This window comes from Labrus bergylta, chromosome 7, assembly GCF_963930695.1.
Source record: "Labrus bergylta chromosome 7, fLabBer1.1, whole genome shotgun sequence".
In the NCBI taxonomy this organism is placed as follows: domain Eukaryota; kingdom Metazoa; phylum Chordata; class Actinopteri; order Labriformes; family Labridae; genus Labrus; species Labrus bergylta.
In genome coordinates this window covers 16,553,820-16,566,370 of record NC_089201.1, presented here as the reverse complement: position 1 = coordinate 16,566,370, position 12,551 = coordinate 16,553,820, and the positions used below count along the sequence as shown (strand labels likewise).

The 12,551-nt window shown below is 40.8% G+C and overlaps 1 protein-coding gene across 14 annotated transcripts in view; it reads left to right on the top strand.

The window, feature by feature from the left end:
- Positions 1 to 12,031, top strand: part of plekha7a (pleckstrin homology domain containing, family A member 7a) — a 161,645-nt gene extending 149,614 nt beyond the window's left edge. For 13 of the 14 annotated variants that reach the window (XM_029277827.2, XM_065956888.1, XM_065956896.1 and 10 more), the window contains 10 exons: positions 14 to 125; positions 281 to 411; positions 566 to 760; positions 900 to 996; positions 2,378 to 2,463; positions 2,740 to 3,012; positions 8,165 to 8,335; positions 8,587 to 8,720; positions 9,100 to 9,233; positions 11,462 to 12,031. In XM_029277827.2, coding sequence (XP_029133660.1) covers positions 14 to 125; positions 281 to 411; positions 566 to 760; positions 900 to 996; positions 2,378 to 2,463; positions 2,740 to 3,012; positions 8,165 to 8,335; positions 8,587 to 8,720; positions 9,100 to 9,233; positions 11,462 to 11,484 — 1,356 coding nt within the window. In that variant the 3' untranslated portion in view covers positions 11,485 to 12,031. Of the gene's footprint in view, positions 1 to 13; positions 126 to 280; positions 412 to 565; positions 761 to 899; positions 997 to 2,377; positions 2,464 to 2,739; positions 3,013 to 8,164; positions 8,336 to 8,586; positions 8,721 to 9,099; positions 9,234 to 9,512; positions 9,552 to 11,461 lie in introns of all 14 variants that reach the window. The other variant, XM_065956887.1, reaches the window with a different exon arrangement.
- Positions 12,032 to 12,551: the final 520 nt, after the last annotated feature.

Genomic DNA, 12,551 nt, shown 5'->3' with positions numbered 1-12,551 from the left:
TGTAAAACTGCAGCAGGAGAAAGCTGATATGAAGCGCGAGCTGTGGAGGATCGAGGACGTGATGGCAGGACTGAGTGCCAGCAAAACCAACTACAAGATCACCATCGACTCTGTCCAGAACCCAGGTTGGTTACCATGGCAACTTAATACTTATTATCTAAAAAAAGTCACTCTCGTAGTTTTTAGAAAAATGAAGAATGGTAGAGTGATTTTTTCTCTTACTTTAAATCCATCTGACAATTCAAAGCCAAACTTAGTTTTCTCTGTTCGGTTCCTCTAGAGAGGAAATTAGTGCCTTCAGTGTCAGACTCGGCAGTGCCTTCTCCAATCAAGGAGGTCCAGCCTCCTCCTCGCAGCTCCATCCCCACCATCGTCTCCTACACTTTGCCTCACAGCACTGTGCCAAAGTGGGTAAGTGTCGCCCTCCCGCTGGAGAAATACTCAACGACATCGACGTGATGTTAAGTTTTATAAAGTATGGATTTATTCTGATTGAGTTTCTGCAGCCTCACCAAAAGTTCCTGTTGTACTTCTAAAAACACTCCACTCTGATTGATTGATCCAGGCAGAGGAAAGCGCCCCTCCCAGGCCACCACTGCCTCGCCTCTACGACTACGAGGAGACGCCCCCTGTGGTGCCGCCTCTCCCCAAAGAGGCCTCGGTCATCCGCCACATGTCTGTGCGTGGGCTCAAACGCCAATCAGATGAAAGGAAAAGGGACCGGGAGAGCGGGCAGTATGTCATCAATGGAGACTGTAAGGTATGGTAAAAATGTCCTGTTTATGAATTTTGTTGAAATGAAGACGTTGACATCCATCTTTGACGAGGTTGATCACAAACTAAGTCTTTACATTAATTTATATCCAGCTGTCTTTCTTTGTCATTTGTCTTTGTGTCAGCCCGACTTGCGGTCGTACTTGAGTGAACCAGAGCTGCCAGCGATGAGCCACCACAGCGCCGGGTCTGATGCTGACTACCAGTATTTCCAAAGCCAAGGTATCTGAACTGTAACATGTAAAATAAAACTTTAAAGAGGACATATTGTAACCCTTTTCTGTGTCGGTAGACACTCAGGTTACCCACATTTATGTTGAAAAACACTGTAAAAATTGATTTTTCATAATATGCCCTCTTTAAAAAAGCATTTTTTATGGCTAGTGATTTAAAAAAATTAATGAATACCAGCTATAAGTCTGTCCTCGATTTAGTTTGTGTGTAATTAAAACAGTCAGAGTGTCAGTGGAATTGAAATGTTTATATTTTTGATGGGATATTGGTAACTGTTTTTGCTAAAGGGTGTAAATATGAGAAATATCTGTACCTAACAAGTTTTAATTAAATTGATTCAAACGTGAATATGTACTATGTAAAGGTGTGTTTGAGTTCAGAAAGAAACACATTTTCCTTTTGAGACTCAATCTCTTCAGACTCGAGAATTCTCCAATTAAAATCTATCATTGAATTATCACTCGTTGCCACCATCAGAGGAGGCGTACGTTTCAGAGGAGATGGTCAACTATAATGAACATTTTCAATAGATTGGGAATCTAATTTTGTAAATACAAAATGTCAAGCTCTTAAGCATTCATTTTCCAACACTGGATATGTCGTATAACTCACTCCTTATACTGAATGATTAGCAAGTTTTCCAACTTGTGTTTTATGTTTAACTGAAAGAATTTCCTCTTTAATTTAGCATTACGTGTGACCTTGCATTTCCTGACCTTGCTGCTATTTTCCCATTACATATGATACAAAAGAAGGGATGCACAATTTAAAGCAGGCTGATAAATTCTTATCTTACTCTTATCTGTTTTGGCATGTCGAGGTGTCAGTATGTTATACGCTGTGCAGCTTCATCAGGTTCAGGTTACTTTATTTCTACCTGTAGGTAGATTTGTTTGCAGCCAGCAAGCTCGACATCCATCATGACACACAGATTACAAGACAAATGCAACAATGAACAACACATAAGAGAGAAGGAGATCTAAACCAACTCAAACATGTAACTGTCATTATAACTTTAGTTGTTATTTTCACTATGATGCAGAGAAGTTGCTGTTGAGTTGATGTGGAAACAGAGCAGTCAGATAATTGGTTGTGCAGAGAAGCTCAGAGACCTAAATATGTGTTGTTGGTCTACTCATGTTTTACAATTTCAAAATAAGACAACATGTTTGTAATATGAGTTATATGTTCCGCAAAGATGTTCAGAGCCATAGAATATTTAATTATCCATCTTTGCTGACTTTATCGTAGCTCGTTTAAACTTCAAGTGTGCATAAAGTACAGGTTATCAACTTTTTAACCGACAAGAATGAGAGACACTTTGTGAGTACTTATTGGTATTGATTCTTGTCCTGATATCATCGACTAGGTCTGTCAGGCTCCTCATCGCGGCTGAACCAGTCCAACTACATCTCGTCCTATGTCACCCTGAGGAGAGGAAGCTCTGCAGCCAGGGTGAGTCAAGATAACAGGGGTGGAGGTAACAGCAGACCCCTGTGATCAGCTGGACAAATCAAGACTGGCTCAATGTTTGTTAAGGCTTGATGTTATTAACATTCTAACCATCGCTCCATTGCCCCTCCCACCCTCTGGAACTCACTCCCAAAAAAAACAGCAGAGACTCCCCCCTCACTCTCCACCTTCAAGAAATCCCAAAAAAGAACTCCCCTCTTCAACATCGCTTAAAACCACTAACAAATTCCTTCTTCTTGTGTGTGTCTTCCTTTACAGTCTCACCAGGAGAGACCAAAGAGTGCCTTTGAGCGTCTGTCATCGCCCACTGAAGGCCCGCAGCTCCCGGGCGCCCAGCCCCCAGGGAGAATGACGGCGGAGGAGCAGCTGGAGCGGATGAAGCGCCACCAGAGGTTGCTAGTCCGCGAGCGCAAGAGGAACCTCAGCCAGGGCGAACGTTCCTGCACGGGCCTTTCCACCTCCACCGTCACCACCCAGCGCTCCTCCTCCTCCTCCAGGCTGCCCTCCAACACATCCGACCCTCCGGCCTCCGTACGTTACCCTCCTCCACAGCGCAGCAGCAGCAGACACAGGGAGCACCACCTGCACCACCACTGCTGCTATGCCACCCTCCAGCCCCCAGCAACATAATAACCCAGCAGAAATGCTAACACGCTAGCACTCTCTGCCTTGTGTAACGTTAACACTAACAAGCAAAATGGTGGGACTGCCTGTGGCGGGTTAGCTAGCTTGGTTAATGCTTTAAGAACACTTGGAGATAAAACGAGCACAGGAGATTACGGGGAATGTTTGGATAGTTTCGGACTGGCAAAGTGTCGCTCCCTGTGTATTTTTTTAAAAGTTAAGGGGTCACTTTAACCCCTTGTTACCACTGCCCCCCCGGTGGGACCTCACTGACACAAATCTGAATGTAAATCCATAAAGAAAGGAGGGGAAGGAAGGCATCGCTCTGCCTTCCTTTCTCTGTGTTTTATTAGCAGAAAGTAGAGAGAAGAGCCCATTTATGTACATCTACATACCGTGTAATGTACACTTTTATTTATTTACTGAGGGATATTTTCAGTACACAGCTGTACAGCTATATTTTGTAGAGATTTGGTATATAGAGCATATAGAGGAGTGATGGAAATGTTGGAAAAAATAAATAAAGAGTAGTCAGGTTGATGAGATGAAAGAGGAAACACTAGTGGCACAAAAATCATGATCAAACCTCCCTTCTTTCTTTCCGTCAAATGAAATCCAAGTGCCTTGTTTTGCTGACGATCTTTTTGCCTTTTACCTCCTTAATCAGCATCGTGATGAATCATGTTTCAAGTGTGCATCTCCACCTCAGAATCATAGAAGTGATGCGAGAGCTAGCGTTCAGGTTGCTTTTCTGTGAGAAAGCAGAATTTAGACGGGAGGATGTAGAAACACTGCTGCTTTAACCTCGGGAAGGAATACTTTGACTTTGAATACTTTGACTGTATATAAAGATGGACGCCTGGTCTCAACCTCCCCCTGTTGTACAAAAATGAAGCCAAAATACACGTGATTAGTTCTGACAAAATGCCTATTTAAGCCCTGTTTCTGCCAAGCGGTCCGTATGGTTCGGTTCTGTAGACATTTATTGGCTTTCCGACTTTCAGAAGTTGGGAATAACCAAAATAACCGATCCATACCATGTTTTCTACCCTTCTGTTGGGGTGGAGCTAGGCACACTACAGTCCGCTCCTTGGTCGAAAGCATCGTCACTTACCATGCGACAGCAGTAATAAAGGACAAACACAAAACGTGCCATGTTTAAATCCAGTCCAGTGGATTTTGAGAGAGTGATCTCAAGGCTGTTTTTGTTTTTTTTTCGATAATATCAGTCAATATCAGATTGAAAGCTCTGTTGACAAATAAGGCTCCTGCTGGACATCCTCCATTGTTTCCCCTGGTTCACTGTGTCGCATTCTTCTTTGTCGAATTATTGGCGGGCTACACTGTGTTGTGCTGCTATGATGTCACGCTAACATAGCTGACGCAGCTGTTGCCATCCAGCCTACCCAATCAGGGTACGGTTGACTGTGGAAATGCAAGCAAGATCAGGGTTTACCGTACCACACTGTACCAAACTAGACCAAACTGGACCAAACTGGACTGAACTGAACTGGACTGCTTGGTGGAAACAAGGCTTTAAAGCCAGAGTCTGTGCAGTAGGGATCAGCTGGTGGAGCAGCCGTGTTGACGTCCCACTCCTTCTGATAACAAAACAAACGTATACATTCATTCATATAATACATAAAGAAATGCCTCTGGTGTGAACAGTCCACAGCAGAACAGATTCTCACGTTGGTTCGAAGCAGACACTCACGGTTATGGAAAGTTTAATGACTCTCGTGTTAGTGTTTGTTACGTTCCTTCTGCTCTTCCTCCTCCACTCTGCTCATCTGGTTGCTAACACCCCCCTCCCCCGCTGGAGCCTCATTTGTCAACAGAAATGTCAATCATGGAGTCTATCCTTTCTACTGCAACAAATAGATAATTAAAACTAAACTTTGAAAAATAAGAACTTGGACAAAAATCAGCATAATAAGAACAAACTTTACATACATAAACCATGTTTGAGAAGCACTTATTTAACATTTCTTTTAATTGAATAGTTCGACCAATGGAGAGGGTGGAGCTTATGACCTATACTGCAGCAAGTCAGTAGGGGGAGCTCCAAATCTTTTTGCTTCACTTTTGGGGAGTTGTCTCATCGTCCATCTTTTTATACAGTCTGTTTGGTGCCCATAATGGTCATGCTAACAATGCTAACTGGGCAAAAAAATAAGATATGAAATAAAATTCAAACTGTCAGAGTCTTCCATTAACATAACTTTACGCATACATGGCAAGTGGACTTGAGCTTGTGTAGCGCTTTTCTAGTCTTGTGACGACTCAAAGCGAACAACATATTGATTACAGACTAACACTCAAATCTGCTGTGAGATCTGCCTGTAATCACACTGCATTTCCCAGAACCCCTTGCAATCAAACATCCCCCTTAACAGTGAGCAATACATAGTCTGTAATCCTCTTCTTTTTACATCTTTTTAATGCATAATAACCATAAACACGAGAGCATATTTTATTTTCTCTACTCCGCCAGCATCCAACGTGTTTACACCGTTTTATATTTGAATTAACATCCTCATTAAAACAGCCTTTTCTTGTACAGGCTACAAGGTTATTTTTTATGGTTTGACAGTGGTGGATTTTTTTGCAATGCCACAATTGAAGGCGGGAAGAGAATCAGTACTCATGGGAGTGCTTTTTAAAGTGGCCTATGCTGTGCTGTTTTATGCATCCTAAATACACGAGACAGGCTAAAATGCAATAAGAAACAAGAGTGAACAAGGAGTGGACATCTTTGTCATGAGGACTCGGTGAGGAAAGGACAATAAGGGGCCGTACTGTTGCAATATTTGATGAAAGGTGAAGTGGTTTTTCACGGCTCCGCTGTCCACTCCTTGTTTTTCAGACAAGTATTGATGTTGAAAGCTTTTTTGCCATAATCCTTTTTTTTTACCCTTCCAGAGCTCCGTACGATATATGAGATCAAAAAAGAAAATAGTTCCAGGAGGTTGCTCAGTTGAAGAGTAGAAATATAGTAGAGATCTTAGAGAAGTGAAACTGCGAATCACAACCTAATTCTGTGTCATTAGAGAAGCAACAACCAACTCTTTCCCCTTTTCTTTTCTATCATGTAGAGATTTGCACTCGACAATAAAGAGTTTCTTGCTTCTGAACCTCCTCTTTGCTGTGTTCTTCCTAATCTGGTGTGGTGGTGGTGGGGGGAGTTTGGGTTTGAATCTGTTTTTGTCTGCATGGTTTCTTCCTCTCTTTCCCTCTGTGTGTGTCTGATTCTCCTGAGCACAACAAGGCATGGGATGTTTTCTCAGAGCATGTGAACACAGCGACAGATCAGACGCTGCTGCAGGATGTGGAGGGGAGTGGATGCATGCACTGCTTTGATGCTTCTTGGATGATTACTCACAACAAGTACCACACATGCACACTCACCACATGCTCATGGACATAACTACTTGTTCCAGAATAGGAGTCCAATTATTTTGCAAATAAGAAAGTGTTTAAAGGGGAGAAGGATGTGTTTTGTGTTAAAGTTTTTTATACTTTCTTACATCTGATACCACATGTTTTAAAATGATACAATCACTCTTATTTTAATGTTCACAAGTATAGTTATTATCAAAGTATCAAAGCTTAAAAAATGTAGATCTTCACTCACAATTTTAACCAAAAAAAAGAGATAGAGAGAGCAGCTGTGGTCAGATTCACAGGTCGGCAAATAAAGATCCAAAAGTTACATTTATGTCTCTTCAGACAGAGCAGAGGAGGTGACAGCAGAGGAGACACATTGCCAATGTATATGTGCAACTTATACGTTGTGTGGGAGTTTGCATGCAATGTTTTGGTAATTTAAAACAAAAAAATGCTGACTATCAGGGGATTAGGACTTTTTCCTAGAATTATATCAAAGTTTCAAAAAGATCTGACAACCTAAGTGTGTAATTACAACTTCATGACACACAGACTTATAGCCCTGGGAGTTCTCTGTGTTGGAAACAGACCATGTGCACATAGACACAAGTACAAGGCTGAGAATAAGAGTCAGACTGTTTTTATAGATGAGAATGTGTTGGTATATGGGGGAGCAGAATATCTAGTGTAGTGTGCAATTACAACTTCCAGAAACACAAACTCTTAGTCCTTGGGAATTCTATGTGGTATTCCTGTGTGGAAAATTTAACCTGTAGTTATTCCTCATTGCAGAGATTTTTAAAAACTCGACATTTGTCTCCCTCTAGCTGAGACACGACTCACTGCAGAGACTCAATATGTTTAACCACAGCATCATCATTCAAAGACATCAATCAAACTCCTTGGGGAAAAATCTACCACGACAATAGTTTGGTCTTTTTCATTTTATAACTCTGCTAATATCAGTTATTTTCATGATTTCCTCACTGGTGCTTTTACCCTCAAAGAGATCGTAACTGAGCCCCTACCTCTGGACTTTCTATTAACCTTTAATGACATTTAAAAGAAACTAGGGCTACAACTCCCAATTCTCTTTCATGTCATCCATTTACCTGCAGATTTTTTTTTTTTTTTTTAAATAATCTCTTGCTCACATATTTGTCCAGAAGAAGTAAAAGCTCTGCATGTGTCAGTTCTATCGCTGATAAAAAGTGAAGAATCCAAAGATTTAAATTTACCATCACGGAAGACGGGACCAATAAACACATGTTCAAATTTTAAAAGATTTGAATTTTGAGTAAATCAGTGATAAAATATGCTGCAAAATAATTTAATCCCAGTTAATTAACTGATAAGATAATTATCTCTGCTCTTAAATACACACATGTGAAACTTTCAAGTCTTTTTGTTAAAATAAAGTAAATATGCAGATATCCACAGAAATCAGACCTAAGTATTAAATAAAAGACACAGGCAGAGATATGTATAGAAATGTGTTTCATCTGTGTCAATCTCAACGGCTCTGAATCAGTTTTATAATCATTTTAAAAAATCCCAAACCCTTCATAATGTATTTCAATGTATTGAAAGGCTCACATCTTCAAATGTTCTGTGAAAATCTGTTTCAAAGTCACCCAGCCAGCCGTGTAATCCTGCCTCCTGCCCTCTCCAGGTGTTTGATTGGCAGGTGGAACGACCTGTTGCAGAGGGTCAAAGTGATGAAGGGTGGAATCAAGTGAAAGACAGAGAAAAGATCCAATCAGAGGAGTGGGTGACGGTGAAGGCGCACATACGAGAGGTCGACGTGGAGCCTTTCGAATATAACCTGGACATCAGCCGAGAGGTAGACACACATCTGAGCGAGAAAAGAGGCAGGGAACTACATCAAGGACAGGTTTACATTTTTAGAGATTCTAGAAGTTCAAAGCTCCCGTGAATAAATGTAGCATTAAAGGTAGGGTTGGTAGTTTTCTTGAAACTTTCAGAAACACTGAAAAAACTAGCGAACATTAGTTTTTGTGTATCATGTAGTAAACAGGGCTGTCCTTAAACTAATGGATTATAAGACTGACCACCTGTCTGTCCAACATGCAGCTGTCCAAACCTCAGAAAGTTGTAATCCCAGAGCGCTACATCGAGTCTGACTCTGAAGAGCCTCTGAGTCCGGAGGAGCTGGAGGAACGCTCGCACCGGGCCGAGCGCATCAAGACCCTGCTGACCAAATCCAGGTAGACTGACCTCAAATCGTTGGGTTGACACTGCTGTTGATTATGGTGCTTACGTTATCTCTTGGGCTGAATCACTATGCACAAGGAAGATGCTTGGAGTTAAATATTCAAGGTCACATATTATGCAAAATGTCCTTTCTGGCATGTCTTTCCCCACTCACTCTCCCCGGTTTCTGACTTTGTCCACCCTCCTTATAAGGCAAAACAAGCCCCAAAAATAAATCAATAAAATAAAAACTGTCACCAAGTTACCACTGAAGGATTGTAAAGCTCAGTGATTAGTACCTCCTCTAGCTATGTGACAACCCAGGGCAGGTTCTTCATCAAATACCTTGTCATGAGTCCCTTGGTTTATTGTCCTGAGTGTTTGTGTCGACAGTGTTCAGAACATTCAGCCGTCTGCACCGCTGGACTTCAGTGAGCTGGACTCGGCTCTGCAGCAGCAGGAGAGGATCAGGAACGTGTCTCAGGTTCTGGCCTCTGAGGCGTCACGCAAAAGCAAACTGGTTGCAGGTCAGTGCACTCACCCACCATTGTCAACACTATGCATCCTCCAGCTGTTTGCTTTAATATCAGTTTTTCAACACTCATTATGGTTAACCTAACCTTCATAGTTAAAGCAAGTAATCCTGCAAACAGCCAATTAGAGACCACCAACCTAAATGTTGTCACTATCTCTTAAACTTGAAACTTAAACTGTACTTCCATCAGATCTCACAAACACTAACAAACAAACACACACACAGTGACTCTAGTTACAAACCAAATATTGTGTGTGTCCCCGGTGTGCAGACTGAGGGGCTGGAGAATTGCGGCGATATTCTGATCCAGGTACAATGTCCATTTCCCTCGTTGGATGTGTGCGTCATTGTGTTCCCGGTGATGTGTGTCTCTGTATAAAATGTTCTGGCCATGGAGTGTGCACAGATTGGTGACAAAGCGAACTCTCCTAACCCCTAAGAAATGTGCCCTGAATGAACCTGAGAAGATTTAGTTTCCTTTCATTTTCATAACGAGACAAAATCTGAGGTTGGAACAAAAAAAATTAAAGACTAAGACCCTGTGTCCACCTAGCATTGCACATCTGTCTGTAACCTTTTACTGTAAGGTTTTTTATTTTAGATCTTTTATTATTCCCGATCAGACACATTTAAAAAAAAAAAGAAAAGAAAAAAGGACATGGGTACAAGATATGATCCTGAGGCGGCACACAAAGAAGGCAGAGTGCTCAGAAAAAAAAGCTGGGCACTGGGCTTTTCTTAGCCTGCTGCTGCGTGCGCTCTCTCCTCATTGAAAACAACTGAAAATCCGACCCTCAGAAAAAAAAAAAAGCTTGGTGGACACGGGGCTCAAGCCTGACTATAAAACATTCTCTGATAAAAGAAAATCATCTTCTAACATTTGACTGAACATTTTGTAGTTTGGTTTTGCATTTTCCTCCATATTTGTAGCGAGGCCTTGAATTCAATCTGTGCTCAGTCTTGGCTTCTTTGTTTGGGGGGATTTCCTGGCCAAAGATCTTTGGTTTCTTTCAGCCGTTGTTTTGGTATGTGTCGCTCTTGTATCGTGAAGGGCTGCTTTGTGAAGGTGTGGTGTTTGGTGCGAGTTGTGTGCTTTCTTTCTTAAATATAACAATGGTCTCTTTCAGGACTAATGACGGTCATGTTTGTAGATTTTATTATTATGTATATTAGGGCTGTGCTCAAAAAATCCATATGGCAATATATCGTCATGTGCTCCTTGCAAACACATATCGATGCAGATGTTACAGAATTGATGTGGCTGCAAAGCTGTGGTGACAGTTTTAAAAGACAATTGGTGTTCACAATAACACCATAACCATAGCTCTGGGATTCAAATATATTAATGTATTTCTAGGATCTCTGAGGACCTGAATTTAAGTGTTTGAAGTCGTAGGATCCTTAATACGTCTCTGTTCTTATTCTCAACAATAAAGAACAGCTGTTGTAGTGAATCCTATATCATGATATATATCGTATCCTGGGGTTGTGGGAAATATCCAGCCTAATGGATACTATACTATTCCACTGTTGTACATGAGGCGCCCACATTTCTCAGGACTGTAGTTTTTTATGTCTACAGAATTTAAGGCTGAATTTCCTTTTTTATGTTGATTTAAAATTAGAGATGTGCGATTGGTCGACTAAATTATTAAAGGTCCGCGCCCTTGCTAGTCAATACCAGAATTAGGTTGAACTCATTGTTCATATTTTTTATTTTTTGGCCCACAAAGGCGGCTCAGTGTTCTGTCTAAGTTGTGACACAGCTGTCAGTGGTTCTCAAAGTGGGGGTCGAGACCCTCTGGGGGGGTCACAAGGCACTGAGAGAGGGGGTTGCGAGATTCCTTTCAAAAACATAAAATGACTTAAAACTGCACATTTTACTACTTTTTGTGAAAATATATACAAACAAAGTAGGTAAAAAGATTAATTGTCTTTTCCTTGTTACAATAAATGACAAAAAAAAATGTAGCCTGTTAGTCTGCCCGGCTGTGACCAACAGTAAATGTTTTAACCCCCTCCATGGACAGTGTGGGTTTCCAGTCTCTAGCACCTTATTTTAGGGGTCACAGGCTAAAAAGTTTGGGAACCCTTATTCTATGTGAAATCTTCGAAAACCTCTTCTTGTTTGATCTGCATAAGAACCTCTGATGCAAGTTAAAGAAGTGAGAGCACTTCTGATGTCCTGACAATACTGATTACATTTTTCCTTGTGTTCAGCCAGAGCATCTGCAGAGCACTGACCTGCAGGAACGAGCAACACAACACAACAGATGAGGATCTTCCAGAGGGAGAAGGATCTGTGTGCAACTAACTGATTCACCTGTAACCAATCACTCTTTTTAGACACATTTTATAAGAGTTGTGATTCAGAGTTTGGAATAAGAATCGAGTTTTCTTGCTTCTACACTTACACCACAAAAACTAAGTAACCATAATTTATAACACAACTGAATTATTTGTTTTTTAAACTGAGATGATCGGCTTTGCTGTTTGGTCTGTATTTTTACAAGTTTATACAAGAAATGAGATGAAAGCCAAAAACCAAAGTGCTAACACTGTAGTAGGAATGTTTTGACATGAACCTTTATTATTTATTGACACTGTTTATCTTGAGTTTAGTTGAGCTGTTTGTTCAGCTTCTACTCTTTCTTTCTTAACTCTGTCACACAATGACCACCTCCTGTCAATCAACACAAATACAGAACACTTTAATACGATTTATAATTTAAAAAAAACATGAAAACGGTGAAGTCGTCATAACAAATAAATATTTGATTAAATGTTCAATATTTGTTTCTGTTTCATTTTAATGTTTAATGTAAATACACCTTTCTCATACGTTTACACTCATATGGAAAATAGCTGTCTGCCAAAGGATGAATTACCTTTCATATGATGTTACAGAATATCTGTCAGTCATTTTAAAGGGGATATATTATGAAAACGCCACTTCTACAGTGTTTCTGAACATATATTTGGGTAACCTGAGTATCTACAGACCCACAAAATGTGATATAAATCCATCCAGTCCTTTGTTTGGGGTCTGCATAAGTCTTACAACACAGAGAAAAATACTCTGTTTCAAATGTGCTCTCCTTGTGATGTCACAGTGGGATTCTGGTTAAAAATGATATCTCCACCCATGGACTCCACCCCCAGAATCGAACAAAACTTTTGATCAGGTCCGCCATTTTTATTCTCACTACAGAGGAGTAATGTCTACCGGGAAACTCAGGGGGGCTCATTTCATTCAAAATTATGAGATAAAAAGTCAAATTTGTATTTCTGAACCTTCGACCTTCCGGTT